Source organism: Pipistrellus kuhlii, unplaced genomic scaffold (genome assembly GCF_014108245.1).
Source record: "Pipistrellus kuhlii isolate mPipKuh1 unplaced genomic scaffold, mPipKuh1.p scaffold_m20_p_3, whole genome shotgun sequence".
NCBI classification, from domain to species: Eukaryota; Metazoa; Chordata; class Mammalia; order Chiroptera; family Vespertilionidae; genus Pipistrellus; species Pipistrellus kuhlii.
This window is the reverse complement of record NW_023425529.1, coordinates 43180118-43202741: the sequence shown is the minus strand read 5'-3', so window position 1 is coordinate 43202741 and position 22624 is coordinate 43180118. Positions and strand designations below refer to the sequence as shown.

The 22624-nt window shown below is 43.3% G+C and overlaps 1 protein-coding gene across 11 annotated transcripts in view; it reads right to left on the bottom strand.

Annotated features, from left to right (window-relative positions):
* Nucleotides 1-2019: 2019 nt before the first annotated feature.
* DIP2B (disco interacting protein 2 homolog B) overlaps nucleotides 2020-22624 on the bottom strand; it is a 226795-nt gene continuing 206190 nt past the window's right edge. For 5 of the 11 annotated variants that reach the window (XM_036456024.2, XM_036456021.2, XM_036456022.2 and 2 more), the window contains 10 exons: nucleotides 20294-20403; nucleotides 19702-19832; nucleotides 17826-17994; nucleotides 16878-17048; nucleotides 15591-15652; nucleotides 14396-14453; nucleotides 11763-11837; nucleotides 10487-10664; nucleotides 8388-8511; nucleotides 2020-5981 (listed from right to left, as the gene is read on the bottom strand). In XM_036456024.2, coding sequence (XP_036311917.1) covers nucleotides 5729-5981; nucleotides 8388-8511; nucleotides 10487-10664; nucleotides 11763-11837; nucleotides 14396-14453; nucleotides 15591-15652; nucleotides 16878-17048; nucleotides 17826-17994; nucleotides 19702-19832; nucleotides 20294-20403 — 1331 coding nt within the window. In that variant the 3' untranslated portion in view covers nucleotides 2020-5728. Of the gene's footprint in view, nucleotides 5982-8387; nucleotides 8512-10486; nucleotides 10665-10776; nucleotides 11623-11761; nucleotides 11838-14395; nucleotides 14454-14905; nucleotides 15288-15500; nucleotides 15653-16877; nucleotides 17338-17825; nucleotides 17995-19701; nucleotides 19833-20293; nucleotides 20404-22624 lie in introns of those variants that run through there. The other 6 variants (XM_036456026.2, XM_045587975.1, XR_004991050.2 and 3 more) reach the window with 6 other exon arrangements.

The following is a 22624-nucleotide window of genomic DNA, read 5'->3' as shown; positions in this document are numbered from 1 at the left end:
ATGACTCTCTCTCATCGATGTTTCTGACTATCTCTCTCCCTTCCTCTCTGTACAAAATCAATAAAATATATTTAAAAACAACAAAAAAAAAAACAAAACAAAAAAACAACTACTATTATGCTGTTTCTTTCCTTCCTATGTACAGATAAAGCTTCCAGGAAAGAGTAACTTGTATTTAGTTACACCTCCCATCACTCCTCCTCTGAACCAGTTTTCCTTCTTTCTTAACTGCACCTTAAATCGTTCTGACCAAGGTAACCAGTGACTGTCTAGATGCCAGATGCTTAGCCAGTCCCCATTTTACTCAGCTTCATTGTAGCCTTTGGCAGCATTGATCACTCTCCTCTTTAAAAAACTTCCTATAATATTTTCTTTTTCTCTCCTCTCTCTCCAATTATTCCTTCTCCCTTTTGTGGACTCTCCCAACTACCACTTTTACAAGGAATTCTCCCAAACATCTAAATATTTAGCTACCTGTTGGACCTCTTCTCACTTGCACATTTCATGGCACCTCAAATATGACCAAAATGGAACACGGCATCTTCTTTCCCAAATCCATTCCTCTTTTGTTCCTCTTGGTAAATGGTCCCACATCTACCGAACTCCCCAAGGCAAAGCATACAAGTTATTTTGAATTCCTCCTTCCTTATCATGAATACTCAGTAGTTGAAATCTTAGTCTCTTAAGTTTGCAAGCATTGTCTCTCATCTCCATCCTGTCACAACTTTGGTTGAAATGCTCTTGCTTACCACTGCAGTCATTGCAAAGGCCTCCCAGCCTCAGATTTTACCTTCCCCTCCCTACCCACACTATTTACTGAATGACCACCAGGATAATCTGTGTTGTAAATCTGAGCGTTTTATTCCCTTGTTATAAATCCTCATTGGCTCTTTTGGCCTACTGCATAAAGTTCCAAAATTCTTAGCGTGATAGATAATACCATTAGTGATCTATTTTTAGCTTAAGCCACTGACTATATTTTACTTTTCTCCCTTCAAACCCTATAACCTAATATTGAACTGCAGTCACCAGAACATGCAACTCCACCTTCCCCCTTGTTTTAATCTTACCTGGCTGTTTCATCCTCCGAAACACAGTTCAGACAGTACCTTCTCCAGCATGTCTTCCTCACTGTTCTCATCATCGTTGGATTGGGTGCCTATCCTACCTGTTGAGACATTCCACCACAGTCCTGTAGTTTGAATTTGACATTGTAACCCTTAATCATATAGTTTTCCTGTATTTCCTTGAGAGCAGTGACTTGATAGTTTTCTTTCTAGCTTCAGCTTTTATTACAGTGCCTTGTGCCTAGTGAGTAGGCACTCAATACACATGTTAAGTGAGAAAATGTTCTCAGCTGCCTAAATAGTTTGGACGGTAATTCAAAGACCAGTTTTAGTGTCTGTGAGAACATGCAAGATTTGATCAGCTCCCATCAAGTTTCTTGAAACCAAGAAATGGAAGAACAAATTAAGTATTGCTTTAAGGAAAGATGAAATCCAGCCCAATTACACATTAGAAAATACTAAAACTGACAATCGTGTTTAAAACTAGCAAATGCCACATGAGGAAAACTAAGCTATAATTGTTGACAAAAGGCTTTTTAGTTTTCAAAATGACTACTATTTCTTTATCTGGCCCCCTTTTATAGCAATAATTTGCTATGATCTATGATCATTTTCTTAGAACATTCTATCATTGGGTATTACCATCTGATGTTAGATTTAAAATTTATAAATTACAGCCCTAGCCGGTTTGGCTGAGTGAACAGAGTGTTGGCCTGCGGACTGAAAGGTCCCAGGTTCAATTCCAGTCAGGGGCATATAGCTTGGTTTCGGACACATCCCCAGTAGTGGGTGTGCAGTAGGCAACTGATCGATGTTTCCACATTACTGATGTTTCTAACTCTTTACCCCCCCCTTCCTCCCTGTAAAAAAAAAAAAAAATTCAATATGTATTTTTAAAAATTTATAAATTGCAACTTATCAATTCTCCCAATGTGTGAAGCATTAAACACAATCAGGTATCAATATTTATTAACACAAGACAAAGGAAACACATTCAATGAGTTAATAGAACACTGTCCAGCCAGATGTTAAATTTAAAAATGTATATCTAGTCTAATTTCAAATAAATAAAAAAACTTTATACATAATTACACAGTACTATAGTTTGAATTTGACACTGGTAAATATCTTGACAGAAAGTAAACAAAACAGCATTTAGGACTAAAAAAGTATTCTTATATCTTTACACTCTCTTCCTCGGGACAAACAGCATGGCCATGTACATATACCTAAAGCAGAAATGTATGAATGATAATGAAAAGGCCTATTGTGTACTTGGAGTCCTGCAGCTTCTTGCTCCAAATACTCTTGCTTTACAACAAAACAACACTAAGGCATAGATCATGGAGTTTGAGGGTGAGGTGGTAACTCCTCATTAGCTTTAGTCTAAAAGATTCCTGCATATTTAAGAAAGTAACTTATTTGGCCAAGATATTGAGCACCATGCCTGGGGCAGAGGCCTTAATAAAAAACCTAAGGCCTCAGGCCCTTTGTTGATTCAACAAAAGCATTAAGCAAGCATTGCCCAGGGACTAAAGGAAGCACACTCACATGACCTGTAAATAGGCAATGGTCCCGAACAGCCTGAGGCAGCACAGCTTCCTAAGGAAAGGACATGGTACTGGGGTAACAGGCCCTTAATGAGGAAAAGTGAAGACTGGGCTCCCTGGTGCCCATTAGCATGCTGGTCTTCCCCAGGGGCTCACCGATGCAGGAGATGGCATTCCTGTAGCTCTAAGAATTCGTAGGACCTCGTGTTTTTCTGGAGGCAGCCCTTTCTCTGATCTACCTCAATTACTCCTGCTGAGGAGCAGAAACAGGCTCTAAAAGCTTTCAGATGAGATCTCTCTTAGATGAAAGGGGGGTTGCTATTTGGTGTTTTTTTTCACAGGCATAAAAACCCAGACAATGTAGTTCGGAGTTTGGCAAGGCTCTTTCTACCAACAATGATCTTTTGGGTCTGTCTAATGTGGAAAGAGCAAGAGCACTGTGTCATCGAAGGAAAGTTTTCTTATCCAAGTCTGCAACAGACGGAGCACAAACATCTCCAAGCTCATGGCTGGACTCTCTTCCCCTTCCAGAGATACTGGACCAGAGCTACTGATGGAGCTCCCAGAGACACAGCTCAGCTTTCTCTCCTCCACAGACGAATTCTGGCTTTTGAGGGATATGCAGAAGATCAATAAAGCAGCCACAAGGCAGAAAGCAAAAACTAAAGATGAATCAGAAACTCTAGGAACTATAAAACTAGCTAACTGGCCCCTAAGTAACTGGGAATTGGCCACATTTTGAGATTAATAGATTATCTTTTTTTGAAGGAATGAGTATAGCTCTGCACTATCCAACACCATAGCCATTCCCCACATGTGGCTACTGAAAACTTGAAATATGGTTAGTCTGAACAGAGATGTGCTTAACAATATTGGATTTCAAAGACTTAATAGGAGAAAAAAAGTAAAACATTTCAGTACTTTTTCTATATTGATTTCACAATGCATGGTATTTTTTTTATATATTGGGTTAAATAAAACATTTTAAAACCATTTCACATGTTTCTTTCTTAGTTCTTAAAATGTGGTTACTAGAAAATCTAAAATGACAGATGTGGCTCACATGATACTTCTAGCAGACACATTAACTTGTGCAGTAAAGAATAATACAACCCACAGAATAGACTCTGCCTATATTATTTCCTTAGAACTTACTATTTACTTCTCAGGGTCCCTTGTTTTTGTTTAGTGAATCAGTAAGAACTGTTTTCAGGAAATTACTTTCCAAAAAAGAAGGCTGTTTTCTCTGCAAAACAAACCGTTGCTAGTCGCTGGGATTCTTGCCCCAATGTAAGTGCTTTCTCCCCTGTGCATCCTAGAACCTCTCCCACCACGTATAAATTAATGTCACCCCAAATGCTGGAAAAGAGATCTGGAACTGGAAAACGTCTTGAGGTCTGCCTTCTGTGGAGAACGGGTCGGGGGAAGGGGGTTATGTAAAAGGGAGTCATAAGGTGGCTTTGAGTCACAGACTGGAAGGCAGCCTCCAACAACGCTGCCACAGAGAAGGGTCCGGCCTTTGCATTACAAACCTTATTTTCAGGGTACTTACAAGTCTTAAAAACTGTTTAAAAACATATTTAGTTTACATGATGTTACAGTGGGGTAAATAATATGTATTATTAAAATAGTCTAAATAAATATTTACACAATAGACAGAGTGGGTCAAAGAGAACCATTCTGATTTAACATGTTAACTCTGTTCACTTTGATTTTTTTTTAATTTTTAAAAATATTTCTGTAAGAAAAAAATAAATTCAACTATATTCAAATACATGAAGTATCAGACCAAAGGAAGAAACTGAGCTGGAGGCCACCCTCAGTCCCAAGCTCAGTCTTGCTTGGCCTGAGCACCACAGTTATTTCAAAAGAGTTTCTTGCATACATCGCACGTCCCCTGTTTCAGCATAAGTCTGGCTATTTTGGCAAGTCAAATTGGTGAGTTTTGAGATGTACAGTTAGGTGGCCTTATGGTTTCACGGGACTTTGGTCCCACTGTCTTCCCAGCCTATCGTTCTTGTTCTTAAAATCTTGGCCCTCATGAACTGGAAGGTCAGAGGGCACTTCAGTTTTCAGAAAAGAGAAGCTATATGTACAAACTGTAGTCACAGTTTACACTGAACCTGGAAAAAAGAGGAAATTCTAAATTCTCGTGTAGTCACTCTTAACTTGAAACACAGTTTCAACACTGGGGGCCAAAGTGAGTAATTGTGGTTCCTTGGAATAGGGGTGGGAGCTAATGAATCTGAGCTTTTGCATAACATTTTGATTTTTAAACAGATTTTTCAGCTTGTAGAAACAGGTTGAATTCTTAAAAGCTTAAATAAAGCTGATTCTGGGAATGCAAACTTTAAAAACAAACATAGACAGCTTTAGTTTATAAAATACACCAGCCAATAGAGACATAGTATGATGTGCAGCGAAATCTGCAAACAATTTGCATTTTTTAGTTACCTATTCAACTACACCACATTAAGAAATTCTCTCAAAGTAGAAATGTTTCTACTTTGGTGGTTGTAACTAGACAAGCCAATCTTCATTTTTTTGAAGCTAAATTATGTATATTCTTATTTACATGTTCAAAACAATGGTCAAAATGTTTTACAGTCAAGAACTATACATATATAATTTTCATATTCAGCGAGTTATCCAATTTGCTTATGAGCCAACCGAAGATGAGTAGTTCCATGTTAACAAAACCCGCAGGATGTCTAGCTGGTAAAAGGCAAGATACAGTACAGGGCGGGGAACCGGGTACCTCAGACTACCCCCTTTTGTGAATTCATTAAACTCCCTTACAAAATTCTAAAATGGCATTAGATAAAAATACAAGTATATACAACCGATGAAAAATATGCAACATGCATGTAATTGCTTTAGTAACGTGCTGCTCACGCTATGTCAAAGCTCATGACTGTTAACATTTTTTTCATTTGCCACCACAGAATTCCCCTTTTCTGTGTGCTGTGTGATTGCAGAGTCCCACAGGATGAGATGAAGGATATAATGTAGCCACCTCAGCTTATTTTACACGATCTGAAAGCTTGCTCCTAAGTCACCGGTCTCTGGTGCTTGTGGTTTCCGGATGGCCCCGATCATCTCCACAGGCTGTTACATGTTATAAGCCACGTAGATGGGGTCTAACTGGTCGGCGAGGAAGCTGTCACGGAGGTGCATCCTCTGCTTCTCTCCTCGGGAGTTGATGGGGATGACGCCTGGGTCCACCACAACCACGACGCCAACGATGAGGTAATGCTCCTCCAGAACCACGTTTGTCACCAAAGGAACCAGATCTAGAGCTTCCTGTTCAGAGCCACACAGTTCCACCACCACCACCAGCAGGTTGGTCCACGTGAAGACGGCACTGAAATGTCAATGACATTCATTTCAATGTCAGTACATTTATCAGTCATCCTGTACAGTTTTATCTTCCCAGGGCTTATCCCCATTTCCCTGAGAATTGCCTTCTCTCTTAGCAGCCATGTCTGTAATATAGAACCTTCCCTATGATCGCAGCTGATTAGCTGAGCCATCCAAAATCCCTTGGGAGTTTGGAACTGGGATTGAAAGTTGTTAGCTTGTCATCTAACTGGGGACACGTGGACTTGAAAGTTGTGGGGTAGCCACGTGTGTAGAGAATCAGAGAATGGTTCTTGATGGAGAAGACAAAGAATAAAATGGATGTCCACGTGGCTCTAGCAAGTAAGAGGACAGTGGTCCTGATGGCCTTGTGTCTACCTTTCTTGAGAAACAAAGTTAGTTAGAAATTAAAAAAAATATATATATTATATTGATTTTTTACCAAGAGGAAGGGAGAGGCTTAGAGAGTTAGAAACATACATGAGAGAGAATCATCAACCAGCTGCCTCCTGCACACTTCCTACTGGAGATGTGACCGTAACCAAGGTACATGCCCTTGACCGGAATCAAACCTGGGACCCTTGAGTCCGCAGGCCCTGAGCCAAACCGGGTAGGGCAATTAGTTATAAATTTTTAGGAACTTCTGAGATAGGCAGGTATTCTTTCCATTAACTCTCTCTTTTGCTTAGGGTTTTTTTTTTTTTTTTTTTTTTTTAATAATTTCTGTTATTTGCAATGTAAGAACTTTGACTAAGATAATATTCTTCATATGACTTGGCTTCATCTGAGCTTAGTGCCCCACACAAGCGTGTCTCCTCCTATGGCATAAAAAGGCCATGAAGCAGTAGGTTGCTTTACATTGAGGGGGATTGCTGGGTTAGAGGAAATGACCTGACTTGTGCCGTGCAATGTTAAACTGATTTAACAGAGTCCAATCATTAAAGAAAAATTCTCACAATATCTGACTACATTAAAAGCAGAATGTCAACCAGGCTGGGTAGCTCAAGTGGTTAGAGCATATGTCAAGATTTGGGGTTCAATCCCCTGTCATAGCATATACAAGAAACATCCTGCCGAAGCCGGTTTGGCTCAGTGGTAGAGCGTCGGTCTGCGGACTGCAAGGTCCCGGGTTCGATTCCGGTCAAGGGCATGTACATTGGTTGCGGGCACATCCCCGGTAGGGGGTGTGCAAGAGGCAGCTGGTCGATGTTTCTCTCTCATCGACGTTTCTGGCTCTCTATCTCTCTCCCTTCCTCTCTGTAAAAAATCAGTAAAATATATTAAAAAAAAAAAAAAGAAAAAAAAAAAGAAGCATCCAATGGCCCAGCTGGCGTGGCTCAGTGGTTGACATTGACCTATGAACCAGGAGGCCATGGTTCGATTTTGGTTGGGAAATATGTCCAGGTTGTGGGCTCGATCCCCAGCAGGCAACATGCAGGAGGCAGCTGATCAGTGATTCCCTCTCATCATTTGTTTCTATCTCTTTCCCCCTCTCCCTTCCTCTCTGAAGTAAATAAAAATGTATTTTTTTAAATGAAGCAACCAATGAATGCATAAATAAGTGGAACAACAATAGATGTTTCCCTTTCACTCTCCCCACTCTTTCTCCTGTCTCTCAAATCAATTAAAATTTTTTTATAGTAAAATGTCTAAAATTAGAGGGTTAACCATGGACCTCAGCTTCTCTACATTTTCTTATACTTCAGGGACATTATTCAGGTCTGGGGAGAGACTGACCAAAGTGAGAACATTTTTAGACAAAGAAGCATCTGGAAAGGAGGTGCAATCTTTAAAAGCATTGTGGCCTTTCAGCAAGGGGAAAAAGAAACAAAAAACAAGTAAGGACACACTGATGAGTATGTAGAGAAAAGAAATTAGGTGGATTCTGTACTGTCAAGAATCCAAAATAAAAGCCAATATGAAAAAACTTCAAGGTTTAAATTTTAAGGAATTTTAAGTCAATCTGAGGTTGGATGATCCCTTATCAGGGATAATGTAGGGGGAAATTAGACCGGATAAAAGTAATGACCCTTTTCATCTGCTTACCATTTAACAATTTAAGAGTACATTCTCATTGGATCCTCCCAATAACCAGGAAGTGACAAAGAAAGTCTTTTTCAGATGAGAGAAGCAGCCTAAGTGGGAGAGCGAGGCCTTTAAGCTCTTGGTCCCGTCCACCATTCTACTCAGACTAAAAAGGAAAGTCTATCGTTAAAGAGGACTCGGCTCTGTAACGGTCCTTAGAGCAGGTCTCAGGTCTCCATGGCCCCATCTGCCACAGCAGATGGCACACCAGACAGAATCGATCTGCATATCAGTCCTGGGGCTGCAGGTGGTGCTGGTGCCTTCACTGACTTTAGTTTTCCTCGATTACGGCAGAGGGGGGAAGCCTGTTCGGGGTGGGGCTTACCATTCAGCAATGCTCCTGTGGACCCGAGACACTGAGGTCTCAATGTCGATTGGGTGGTATCGTAATCCCCTCAGCTCCAGCGTTTCATCCAGAGCTCCCACCACGTATAACGCGTCATGACGATCTGACAAAGAGAAATCTGGTGTATCAGACACATTTTGAGTACAATACAATATTAGAATTAAGAGCACAGAGTTCTGGCTACACTTTAGGCAAATTAATCAAGCCCCCGGATCCTGCTTCACCCTCTGACAAGATAAAAACATGGCGGTGGAGACCAACCAAAGGACTTGTATGCATGCATATAAGCCTAATCAATGGACACAGACAGCAGGGGGGTGAAGGCATGAGTGGGGGGTGAGGTGGGGGTTGGGATAAGGAAACATATGTAATATCTTAATCAATAAAAATAAATAAAAACTAAAACACAAAAAAACATGGCTGTTCCCTGGCTGGTGTAGCTCATTTGGTTTGAGTGTCTTCCCGTGTACCCAAGGGTCATGGGTTCAATCTCTGTTCAGGGCACATACAGGAGGCAACTGATTGATGTTTCTCTCTTTAAAAAAAAAAAAATTAATAAAAACATATAAAAAATAAAATCAATAAAAACATATCCTTGGGCAAATATTATGAAAACAAAACCAAAACAAAACATGGCTGTTATTAGGATTAAATGAGATAATCCACGTAAGGTAGTTTAGTTTACTATGATACCGGTAGATTGTAAGTGCTAAAAATTAGCCATTATTATTATTACTACTATACCACCTTACCAGGAATTGTACCAAGTGCTGGGAAGACAAAGATGACAAAACACAATTCCTGCCTTGAACACTTACTATCTACAGGGGGACGCACACACACAGATGGGCGTTCCATTGTAACACAGTGACAGGGGTGTGCACAAGGCATCAGGGAAACAGAGGATATCCCGAGAAGAGCTGAAGCCAGGCTGAGCTGCTAAGGATAAGTAGGAATTGGCCAGATGATGGCTGGGGGAGGGGAGAAGGAAGGGAAAGGAGGACTTGAGGAGAAGAAATGAACACGTGTCATTGTGTCTAGACTTCTTCAAGGAATCTGGGAATAAGGAGTAGGATTAAAGAATGTGGAGATCCTAGTTCTGGTTATTAATAGGGTTGTAATCTGTGTCTATATTGCTAGTGAGTGCATTCTGCGTGCCAGGCACTGCTCTGGGCACCTAAATGCATCAATCCCTGACTGGGAATTGAACCATGACCTGGTTGGTTCATAGGTCAACACTCAACCATTGAGCCATGCCGGCAGGGTTAGAGTTGGGTGTTTTAAAATGCCTATTCATGCCGGGACCGGTTTGGCTCAATGGATAGAGCGTCGGCTTGGGGACTGAAGGGTCCTGGGTTCGATTCCGGTCAAGGGCATGTACCTTGGTTGCGGGCATATCCCCAGTAGGGGGTGTGCAAGAGGCAGCTGATCGATGACTCTCTCTCATTGATGTTTCTAATTCTCTCTCTCTCTCCCTTCCTCTCTGTACAAAATCAATAAAATATATTTAAATAAATAAATAAATAAAATGCCTATTCATGCCACCAGGAACACAGACTGAAGGCAGCAGTGAAGCCATGACAATGAACTGGGCAGAGGATGGCTGGGGGACTGCTCATACCGGAGCCTGGCCATGCAGTCTCAGTCCCACACATGACATTAAAGGGACAGAGGAGCATTTCTGCAGACGGCTCCTCTCACGGACTCCCTGTCAGGGATGAGGGCTGGCACACGGGAGTAGAAGGGCTAAAAGGTGAAATACCATCCCGAGGGTTTGTTGGGGCTGAGGGTCTGTGTTCTGCCTTTCACTCCTCATCAGGCTCACCTCCAGCACCGAGGCTGTGCCGACCCCCCGTTCGGGGTGCCGACGTGGTACCCTGGGTGCTTCCCTCCTAGGTGTTTTTCAGGGGCAAAGTCTTTATTTGCAGATGAATTCACACATGGATTAAAGAGTCATAGGAGGAATAATTAAATACACACAGCACAATGCAAAGGCCAGCCTTGAGGAAGGCCAGCCCTGCTCCTGGCGGAAATGCAAAGCGGGATGAAGGGGAAGAGCTGGCGTGGGAGACACTCACCTCCAGTGGCCGCTGTGAGCTCAGTTCGGCGGACAAAGCCCAGGTAACCTGTCCGGGCCCACAGTGTCTGAGCAGCGTCCCCGAAGCTGAGGCGAGTGTTGAAATGATCAGCTTGAAGGGTCTCGCTGTCGTAGATGGTGTAATAGCCACTGGCGGTGTGGGGACTGTTCACCCAGATCTACAAGAAAAGGCACTGGTCACATTTCAAAGAACACAGACTGTGAGTTTAGTTTTTTAAACTCATTTTTATATTAACAGCAACAACGCAACTGCAATAAAAGCAGCTGGCATTTCAGTGAGGTAAGTACTTTATTTATATGCTTTATCTCATTCATTACTGCCATGTATGACATGATAATATAGTTCACACGATGGTTATTCCCATTTTACAAATGAAAAAACAAGAAGTTCAGTAACTTGCCTAACGTGCGGAAACTAGGAGACTCAGACCCAAGTCTGAGTGACAGACACTACCCTGCCTGCCTGGCCCATTGCCCAGCCTCTTCCAGAGTCTCACGAAGGCTTCAAGGTGTCATTCCTGCGCTTCTGAAATAAGGTATAAGCCCTCAAGGAAACAATTCAGAGTATTTGAATTTACCACATAACAACACAATACCGAAAAGTGGTTGGTGCCATTCCATGCGCATTACAGATACAGGTATTATGTAATGCCTTTAATTGTCACACAATTCTACTACACAGGGGCAAATATTACCAATGGATGAGGAAACTGAGGCCCAGAGAGATTCAGTAACTTGCCCAATACTGAGAAGCTGATAAGGGGCAGAGCCCAGGCATCTGGCTCCGGTACCTACAACACTCCTCCCAGTCGGCTAGGGGATGAAACGGTGGCCCTCAAAGATTTGGAGGAAGAAAAATTAGGCATTTAAAAACATTTTAATACTAATACAAAAATTAACACATTTTGGGATAGAATATAAAATTTGCATGCACTTTTGGAATTTAATATTTATGGCTCCTTAAATAGGTGCGAGGAGGTAGGATTTGCCCATTTTCCTTTTCAACTGAGCGCTGTCAGTGGACAAACCTGGGACTAGTTCTAGTTTGGATGCCTAAATCTCCTCTCCATCCTGGTCTCAATCTTCCCCTTCTGTCCATTTCAGTCTTGGGCTTTACAGAGGAAGAGTAGGACTCTTTTAAAAGATGAAAATTCCCAATGGGGGAAAAGCACATCCACCATTTCTCTGACTTTGAAATATGAAGCCTCAAGTTTTTCCTGCTGACTTTTCAGAGTGAAGGTGAAAGGCACACCTACCTCTCCCAGGTGAGAGTCTCCGACGGGCCCTTTGGTCTCGGGATTAACAATAACCACCTTCACTCCAGGTAAAATCTAAGAATCAAAGGGAAAACAAAAAACTCAAATAAAACCTAGTGACCTGCTCTCCCTTCCTCTGGTGAGGCGGAGTGCACAAAGGCAGCAGCTGAGTCGGTGCTCACAGGATCGTCCTCCGTGGAGACCAGAGGTACAATAAGATTCATCCTCAAAAATACACCAAGGAGCCAACCAGTCTATCTTCCCTTAAACGGCAGATCAGAATGATAACAGTTAAGAATATGTAGACAGGGCAGGCTTGTGCTGCTCAGTGGTTAGAGTGTCCCCTCGAGAGCACGAAGGGTTGAGAGGTCATTCCCAGTCAAGGCACAAACCTGGGTTGCAGGTTCAATCCCCACCCTGGTCAGGGGGCATGCAGGCGGGAGCCCAATGATATGTCTCTCGCACATCAATGTGCTTCTCCCCACCCCCTTGCTCCCACCCTCCTACTCTCTCTAGAAGTCAATGGGAAAAATATCCTCAGGTGAGGATTAGCAACAACAACAATAAAATGAAACGAAACGAAAAGAATCTGTAGACCAACTGAACCATGCAATGTCCTTTCCCACAATCTCTCTCGTTCACTGGATGGTGGCACTAAACCCCTTCGAGCAGAGAGGGCAGCAGTGAGAGACTGCTCTCCAGTCCACAGAGAGTGCCAGAGTGGGGGGACCTGAGAGTGAGAGGAAGCAGCAGTTTTGCTGGAGACTAGAAAGACACTCCTCCTGAGGGAGGAGAAGGAAGAAGCAGGTGCGGGCTGAGAACGGCGCAGGCTTCTCTGGCCACCTGTGTTCTGTCTCAGACCTCCTTTTCATCTTGGGTTTCTGGATTAAGCAGTAAGTAGAGAAACACTACAATGATGATCTGGGCTCATACATCTAAAACCTCCAGGAAGGAAGAGGAAAGACCACGCCCCCTCGTCTGGGCCAGGCACGTGATACATACAGCTCCTGAGGTACCCGCTGCTAGTGAGGCGGATGAAGATCTGACAAGATGATAGGTCCACTTGGAAGTTTAAACAGAAGGGAAAACTGGAGTAAGACCTCCGTGGGGTTGGCCTATCACTGGATAGGCTGGTCAGGTTCCCTCTTCCCCCATTTTCTCCTCTGCCTTTCAGAATTACTAGAAGGGATTCTGAGGCATCAACATATCTCTTCAAAGGGATAAGAAACTTGAAAGCTTATGCTGATGTTTCATCACCCTCAGTAAATTGTTTAAAACCGATATAGACTGCTTGGGGTGGTAAGCACACAATACAACATACAGATGATGTATTGTTAAACTGTATATCTGAAACCTATATAATTTTATTAACCAATGTCACCCTAATGAATTCAATTGTAGCCCTAGCCTGTTTGGTTCAGTGGCTAGAGCGTTGGCCTGTGCACCGAAGGGTCCTGGGTTTGATTCCAGTCAAGTGCCCGCACCTCGGATGCAGGCTCCTCCTGGGCATGGGCCCTGGTCAGAGCTCGTGCAAGAGGCAACAAACCGATGTGTTTCTCTCACATCAATATTCTCTGTCTCTCCCTCGCTCTTCCACTCTCGTTAAAATCAATGGAAAATATCCTCGGGTGAGGATTAAAAAAAATAAGACAAACACTATAAAAAAACACCTGCTATAGACTGAATGTTCTCACTGACGACTGGAAATCCTAATCTCACTGTGATGGTATTAGGAGGTGACTGAGCGATGACTAAGGCAGGAGGGCAGAACCTTCACAGAGGGGATTAGCGAATTTATAAAAGAGACCCAGAGATTTCCCTCGCCTCTTCTGCCGAGTGAGGACAAGATGGCCATCTATGAACCAGAAATCCCCGGCCAGAATCTGCTGGTGCCTTGATCTTGGATTTCACAGCCTCCACTACCGTGAGAAGTTTCTGTTGTTGATAAGCCAAGTGAACTAAGATAATAATTAAATCTCTCCTTGAACATTTTAATCTAAATCTTATCCCCATAGATAATCACTCCAATATTTTTAATCTCCCATTTTGGTTTCTCTTTGAACTATAATCTTAAACCACACCCCTCCCCTATCTGCCACCTATTTTTCTCCTTGTAACATTTATAAAGATAGAACTGGCTCTTGTTCATCTCTCTACCTTGAATAAGTCAGGGGTCTTCAAACTACGGCTCGCGGGCCACATGCGGCCCGCAGAGGAGTCTGATCCGGCCCGCCAGGTTTTTTGGGCAGTGAGCGCAGCCGAGGTGTTACAGTAGGAATTAGTAGTTCATATATTCCGGCCCTCCAGCTCTCTGAGGGACCGTGATCTGGCCCCCACTTTAAAAAGTTTGAGGACCCCTGGAATAAGTGAACATTAAATTTTGCTTGTTTGTCAAGAATTAACATGTCAGATTTTTAAAAATCTATGAAAATTAAGAAAATCAAAAGAGTATTCTTCTTATGTATGTACCCATATGAATTTGAAAGTATTGGCTCAGTTGAAATTGTTGAATTATCTCCAGATTTCAGTTAAGTTTACCCTAGTTACTAATATGTTAAATGGCTTCAGGTTTCTTTAAAACGAACCACTTCTCCACACAGAACACCCTCCCCCTGGTTAACAAAGCAAATTACCTTTCCAGACTCTGAGAGGAGCAAGCTCTGGGGGGCTCCCCGCTCCACGAGACGAACCCTGTAGAAGGACAACAGTGACTGTGTGTGAGCCTTTTTTATTTTTTGTTTTTCTTTCTTTATTTCTTTCTTTTGTTGTGTATGAGCCTTTTAAAAAGTGACCGCACCATGTCAACTACCGCTACACAGTGCCTTCCCAAGACCTCTGCTTTGTCTCTCCTCCTTACGCCAGAGCAGGTTCTCAAAGTCAGCATTGCTGACATTTTGCGACAGAAAATGTTTTGTTATAATTTTTGTGAGAGGCTATCCTGTGCATTGTGGAATGTTCAGCAACATCTCAGTCCTCTACCCACTAGATGTCAGCAGCAACCCACTTGTTGTGACAACCAAAAATACCTCCAGACACTGTCAAATGTCCTCTGGAGGGCAAAATCTCCCCAGGCTGAGAACCACTAACCTGGTGAAATGCCCTCCCTGTGCAGGCGGGTGCGGGCCGGGGGCACACCAGTGAACTCAGATGTCGGGGGAAAGGGTCATGGAGCCCTCAGGCCAGGCTCACCTTGGGTTACAGTTAAAATTCCTTTCTACGTTGATGAGGGGAAGGGCTTTTACTCCTGGGGTTCAGATAAAGTATTGTTTCAACAACCCTACTCAGCCTCATTTATCTTGTCTTTTATTTTTAAACTTTCAGAGGAAGAATCTACTCATTTTGGTTTAATTTATATCAAAATACTTCACACAGTCCGGAACGAAATATTACATCTAATATTAAAGAATAGTGCAGAGACTATGAGAATTAAAGCTTTCTTCTTATCAATGTAAAAAAATTATCAGGAATTAATAATGAAAACAAATTATTTCCCTCTTTCCATGCCCCCTGGGAGATACAAAAAAAAGAATGAGGGGCCAGAACTGGTTTGGTTCAGTGGATAGAGCGTTGGTCTGTGGACTGAAAGGTCCCAGTCAAGGGCATGTACCTTGGTTGTGGGCACATCCCCAGTAGGGGGTGTGCAGGAGGCAGCTGGTCGATGTTTCTCTCTCATCGATGTTTCTAGTTCTCTATCCCTCTCCTCTCCCTTCCTCTCTGTGGAAAATCAATAAAATTAAAGGATGAGGGAAGGGGCTGGCTTTCTTGAGGCTCAGAACTTTTTATGTTTAGGAATGCTAATAAGAAACGATCGAAATAAATCCACTGTACCTGTCATGTCTTAATGACTTCAGATCTACATACACAGTAGTTGGATCGGGCCCTGAGGTTCCCTAAAGAAAAATAAATCAATGCATGGTTTATTAAAACTTAATTGCTATATTTCCATATTTCATATATTTAAATAAAAAGGTAAGTTAGGCATATACATGAAAAATGCAAACTCTACTTTGAAAGTCTCCCTCTTCAACCGGATGCAGCAGGGTGCAGCCAGTACCTAAAAGAGGCTCCTGGCCAGGCTTCGCCCTCATGTTTCCTTCTTTTCCTCCCTCGGGAGCATGGGCCAGGGGCCTGCCTTCTCACAGAGGCAAGAGAGGCACTAAAACGTTACCAGGCTAAGGCTGGTCCTCATCCCTGGACCTTAAAGCAGGGACGACTGCCTGGCCTGTGCGGCTCAGTGGTCGAGCATTGACCTGTGGACCAGGAGGTCACAGTTTGATTCCTAATCAGGGCACATGCCTGGGGTGCAGTCTTGATCCCCAGTAGAGGGCCTGCAGGAGGCAGCTAATCAATGATTCTCTCTCATCATTGATGTTTATCTCCCTCTCCCTTCTTCTCTGAAATAAATAAAAATATATTAAAAATGACATAGGTCAGCCATCTGTGGGGATTTTCAAAATTAACACGGGCCCAACCTGAAAACCCAGGGCCCACACCTGGGCTCCACGGTTAAAGCACCGGGAGGCGATTTAAAAGTCACACGACCCGGTCACCCACGTAAGCCACCTTCTTTTACTCCCACTCTTGTCCAAGCCTATATTTTCCTAATTGGTCTCCCAGTTACATAAAGTCAGACTCAGTTCTTCTCTGTTATGTACCCACCAGGAATAACATGGCAGAGTGGCCATCTAGCTGGAGAAAAGAATATAGCCTTATTGGTACTTCCTTTGCAAAAAAAGTTATAAAATACGGAGGAGACAGGAAAACAGAGGGAAGATATAAATAAAGTTCAAACAGGACTCAGAAGTCTTTTTCAGTCATGGCTGTGGACCACAGAACTACGACTGCGAGTGAACATTTGGCACATGATGCTCCGGGGCCAGAAACGGCTCCACGCGTGTAGCAACTTAGTGATTCTACAGAACGACACTGTGAAGCAACACTCTCATCTTACAGGTGAGCAACATGAGGCACAGTGAGGTGAAAATAAGAAGCCCACACTCCCAGGGCAGGCAAGAGGAACTGGGGCTCACACCAGGCAGACTGCCTTCAGCCTCTGCTCCAGAGCACACACATTCCCCCTGCATTTTTTTCCAAGCAAGATTTCATGAAAGTCACCTGTAAACATATTGCTACATTGACTCTTGATCCAAAAGTGGTGCTGACAGCTCGAGGGGACAGACCGATGTCTTTGAAGAGCTTGGAGAAGGACTGCTGGAGGGCGATACGGGGCCGCTCCTCGGCCACCACCACACACGTCCGGATGCAGGAGAGGTTGATCCCTCTGGTCTGTAAGACACCGTGCATGTGAGCTGAGGTTAGAAGACCCGTAAGAGAACTGAAGAGCTAGGGCCAGTGCTCTGTCTCTTTGGTCAGGAAAAGCCCTGGAACTGTGTATTCTCACCTCAGACAACCAGGGATATGGCAGAAGTTTCCAGAAAATGCCAAGGCTTCCACTGAAGTCATTACCCACTGATAAATGTGCTTATTCCCTATTTCTTTTCTTTCCTCTAAAAACCTTAGGTTCCTCAGCAATCGATTTCTATCCCACCCCATTTCTGTGCCTTGTTTCTCCCTACTGCAAATCGGAGATGGGACTACAGGGAAGGAGCCTAGCACCCTGGAAGCAAATCTCGTCTTTTTCCCCTTCTTAAGGTCACATTTCTCTCTTTAAGAAAACCTGTGTCTTCTCTCCTATAATATATGCAGTCAGACATATGCTCGCTGGATACACACATAAATGAGCTACCCTTTTCCCTCTGGGGCACTCCCCAATCTCTAATGTTTGGAGGTTGCAAATCCTATTGGGAAAAATCCTACTGGAGGTTAACAGTTTCCTTTCACCTTTATATAAAGTCATTTCCACTCAGCCTCCCAACCTGTTTCACCTTCTTCGCCACAAATTAAGAGTGCAGAAAGTGGAAGAGAGAAACTTCCCGAGGTTTACAGAACACCTGTCTGACTGCCGAGAGAAAACCAAGCAGGTATGCCTGAACCCCAGGCGGCACCACACTGGCCTTTCCTTACCACCGCCCAGGACTGCTGTCAGTGGCAGGTGCTTCTTACCTTCAGCACCTCCACCTGGTTTCCAAGCCCCTTGGTGCAGAGCTCCATTACTGAGTAGGAGCAGAACGTGTCCCTTATCTTGTACTGGTTGACAGTGGCTAGCCAGAGGAAAAGGTTGTTTTCTAACTCCATAGGAGGAATTAAGATGGACTGGTGTCCCGAATAGACACTGCAATAAAGGAAGGCAAGAGATGACATTAGCAAATCATCCTAGATATCTTGATGTTGTAAAATATCAATTCAACTGAGCATGAAGGACAGTGTAGGGCCATATTAGATATACAGGTCTAAGAATCAGCCTTGTTCATATGCAACTCACAACACAATAACTATAAAATAGAGCAGACTGTGATACATGTAGTAACTGAGATGTGAATAAAGGACATCAACAAGATCACAGGATAAAGAGCAAGTCATCAAACCGGGAAAGCTGGGGCTGGCGGGGCGGGAGTTTCAATGTGTAGGTGACAGTTGTACTGGGGCTTGAAAAATGAGCAGGAATTTGACAGTGGCTGGAGGAAGTGAGGATGGAGATGCGGGTATTCCAGGCAGAGGAACAGCATATGCAAATGAAATGACATGGTGTTTACGGTTGACGGAAATGGTATCCCGGTGTGAAATACTAGAGCAACGGATGCATGGGGGAGCGGGGATCAAACTGTGGGAGGGCTTAAAGATCATATGAGGGACTGAGACTTCACCCAGCAGGCAGTCACTGCAGCTTTACGTTGGGGCAAAACTACCGTTTCCCCGAAAATAAGACAGTGTCTTATATTAATTTTTTCTCCCAAAGTTGTGCTAGGTCTTATTTTCAGGGGATGTCTTATCTTTCCATGCGCTAGATCTTATTTTCGGAGGATGTCTTATTTTCGGGGAAACACGGTAGCAACATGGAGGAGGGGTTGGAGAAATGAGACACTGAAGGCTGAGAGACAGTAGCAGAGACTGCAATAGTCCAGCGGAGATGATGAGGGCTTGAACCCCGACAATGCAGCGGGATAAAAAGGAAGGAATAGTAGAGTCACGTATCATATGTATAATCTGCAGCCATGAGTCCTCAACTTCCTAAACCTGGGTATAGATCAGAATCACTGGGAGCCCAAGGGTCCTGCATTTAAAAAATACTGGAATTGGGGTCTTCACCTTTAGAGATCTAAGTAGGTCTGGGGAAGGCCCATTAATTTTTTTTTTAGGCCCCTAGGTGATTCCTGTGTATAGGAATGTTTAGGAACAACTGAGCCAAAGGACATGACATTTAAGTGGATGTGAGACATAAAGACAGAAGTTGGAGAAGATGCCCATGTTCCTAGTTTGGGCCCCAAAGTGAAGGACCCGTCCTAACAAAGACAGAGACAGAGGAGGGGCTGCTGAGTTGCACGCAGCTGAGAAGGACTCAGGGAGGTGTGCACTAGGAGGTGAAAATGCAGGCATGAGGTAAGGTTCCCTGGGCGGATAGTGGAAAGAGCGGCAATGTGCTATTCCATAAGAAACAATCTGCCAGGACGAATGTGCTACTTTCCGGCCACATGCTATTCTCCCACCTCATTATATTCCTTCCTGCCAACCAGGGGGTGCATTCTGGCTGTCAAAGCATGACATATTTCACCCAAGTATCATCCTTCTAATTGGCTCTACTTCTAACGAGAGGATTACAGGACAGAGCAGAGAGCAGGTAATAAGATCACTAACCTTTTGCATGAGGCACAAAACTACAGAAAAGAAGAAGGGACTATAAACAAAACTAAACCAGCATCAGAGATATATCAGAAGCAGAAATTCTGGAAAAGACAGCATTTTACTGACACTTCACCAAACCAAGGGAGCACAGGGAGGCTGGCAGACGTGCGCACGTTCTGCTTCGCTTTCCCATTCCTACCTGCAGAGACACCAGAGTGCAAAGCCAAGTCCACAGTAAGGGTCAAGGCAGATGGCGATCTGCCGAGAAGAATACAATTCACACTGGAGCTTGATGGCTCTACAGAGAGCATTGACTGCCGAGTGGGACATCTGGAAAGTAAGGAACATGGAACAGGATGGAACAGGCATCCCACAGGCAGCAAAACAACAGTTTTGGGAAGCTTCGCGTCCCCCAAACTCCTCAAAATGATGCATATTTTTCATTGGTTCTAAACGCTTCATCTCTCACGTAAGGTAACAAATTTCTGTTCATTAGTCAATACTGAGTTTTATGAAATACGAATCTGTAATTTCATACTGTCTTTAACTGTAACTCTTATTATCTGTTAGCTTCAGAACATGGCATAACACACATTCCTTGGGATAACTTATTCCGGAAGAGCCGATGCCCTTATTTAAATATAGCAGGGACCCTTGATCCCCCGCCTACTGTCTCTGGTATAACCAGTTGGCCAACTGAAGTGCCTGGGGTAGTGGTCATCTCTATTTTTTGCAGGCCTGGCATTTGACCAGCATCCAGTGAGAGAATGAGTATATACAGACTACTCTACCTTCACTCCTGTCAGCATGCCCGTTGTAGAGACACTAAAATCAAGATACGCCAACATCTCAGGAGTGGGTGGTTTATACAACTGAGGCAGCTTCTTCCTGGGTAAATCATCTGCAAGGAAAAGAAAACTCTGATGTTAATTACAGAAGCTGGAACATGAAAGCTGCTGCTCTTTAACTGGTTTTCTGTGGCCTTGCGATGGCCAAATTTAGCTTCTGGGATTTGGGAAAGCTTAGGTACCAAGCAGCTTATGTGTGTCACTCCTAGACATGGGCTGGAGTTAAGGGCACCTCTAGGCAACATGAATAAGCAAATCTGTACCAGGCAAATGTATTTACTAGAAGGTAAGTGAGGAACATTATAACACAGTAGTTGAAAACTAAGAAACGTACTGTTGGCATTTCAATTCCAGCTCTGCCATTTTTCAGTGATTTGACCTTGAAGTTATTTGACCTCTTTGGGTCTGTTACCTTTTGTGTGTGTGTGTGTGTGTGTGTGTGTGTGTGTGTGTGACCTTATCTCTAAAATGTATTAATACCTACCCTCATAGAATTACTAGGAAGTTAATTCACACAAAGCAATTTGAAAATAACTGACTAAAATGCTCAAAAAACTTATTATTATTATTATGTTGGTTTCAAGTTAAAGTTCATTACAGATTTAGTACATGTTATATTAGTCATGGACTGCTCTAAAAGTTGTTCTTCTGCAAATTAACATGGTAGGTTTTAAAAAAATTATAATCTAGAATTAGGAATTATTTTCCTTTCTCATTTATTTCCCCTTCCCCCCAAAATTTGCTTTATAAGTATGTCAAAACCAAGGCTATCAAGTATGTCACTGACCCAACCATGTCTCTTCAATGGCTTCACTGGCGTTCTGATTCAAGAAACAATTTTGAGCCTGACTTTAAAAAAAGACTAATAATATATTTGTATTGATTTTCAGAAAGAAGGAAGAGGTAGAGAAACATCAATGGTGAGGGAGAATCATCTATCGGTTGCCTCCTTCATGCCCTCTCCTGGGGATGGGGCCTGCCACTCAGACATATGCCCTAACCAGGAGTCGAAGAGTGACCTCCTAGTTCATGGGTCAACACTCCAGCTGGGCCTGACTCTGATTTTTAAATCTCTATATTACTGGATGCACATCACTGGTTAAACCAAAGACTTTCTCTATTACCTTCAAGCCACCTTTGTGTATGAGAGGGTCATTTATGTGCCTAAAGAAACCTTCCTAGAAAAAAAGAGAAAGAACTCTTTGTGACCCGGCCAGTGTTGCTCAGTGGTTGAATGTTCACTCATGAGCCAATAGGTCACAGATCCTATTCCTGGTGAGAACACATGTCCAGGCTGCGGGCTCAATCCCCAGCAGAGGGCATGCAGGAGGCAGCCAATGAATGATTCCCTTTCATCACTTATATTTCTACCTCCCTCTCCTCTTCCCTTCTTCTCGAAAATCAATAAAAAAAAATATAGCCGAAACCAGTTTGGCTCAGTGGATAGAGCGTCGGCCTGCGGACTGAAAGGTCCCAGGTTCGATTCCGGTCAGGGGCATGTACATTGGTTGCGGGCACATCCCAGGTAGGGGGTGTGCAAGAGGCAGCTGGTCGATGTTTCTCTCTCATCGACGTTTCTAGCTCTCTATCTCTCTCCCTTCCTCTCTGTAAAAAATCAATAAAATATATTTAAAAAAAAAATATATATATATATTCTCATGCTGTCTCACAGTCCATATCTGAGGTATTCCTGAAATGTGAATGAGTCTAATAACCACTGTACACCTATCTGCATCATTAACACCAGCACAATCTATTTGTACATTTATTATATACTTGAGGTCCAGTGCACGGGTCCCTTGGCCTGGCCTAAGGAGACTGGACGGAAACCGGCTATCTGATATCCCTTGGATTACGAAAGGGCACAGGCCAGGACAAGGGACCCCCCTGGTGCACGATCAGGGCCGGGAGGGACTGTGGAAGGGCTCCAGGGTGTGCTAGCCCATCCCGCCCAGTCCCAATCGGCCAGACCCCCGCAATCTATTGTACTGGTTGAACACTTAGCATATTAACGTGCAAGAAAAAAAAAATCTAGTTTAGCATCTGGTACACAATAACCACAAACACATGTCATCCCTGGATTTAGACGCACATAAATGTTCCTGAGGTGGATATTGTGTGGTACTTACTGAAAGCAGGTGGTGGAGGAAATGAATGGTTAAGAGGCTGGAAATGGAGCCAAATTGACTGGGAATGTCAGTGCTACCACTTAACCTCCTGTGCCTCAGTTTTCTTATTTGTAAGATGAGGACACAAATTTCATCACTTTATTAG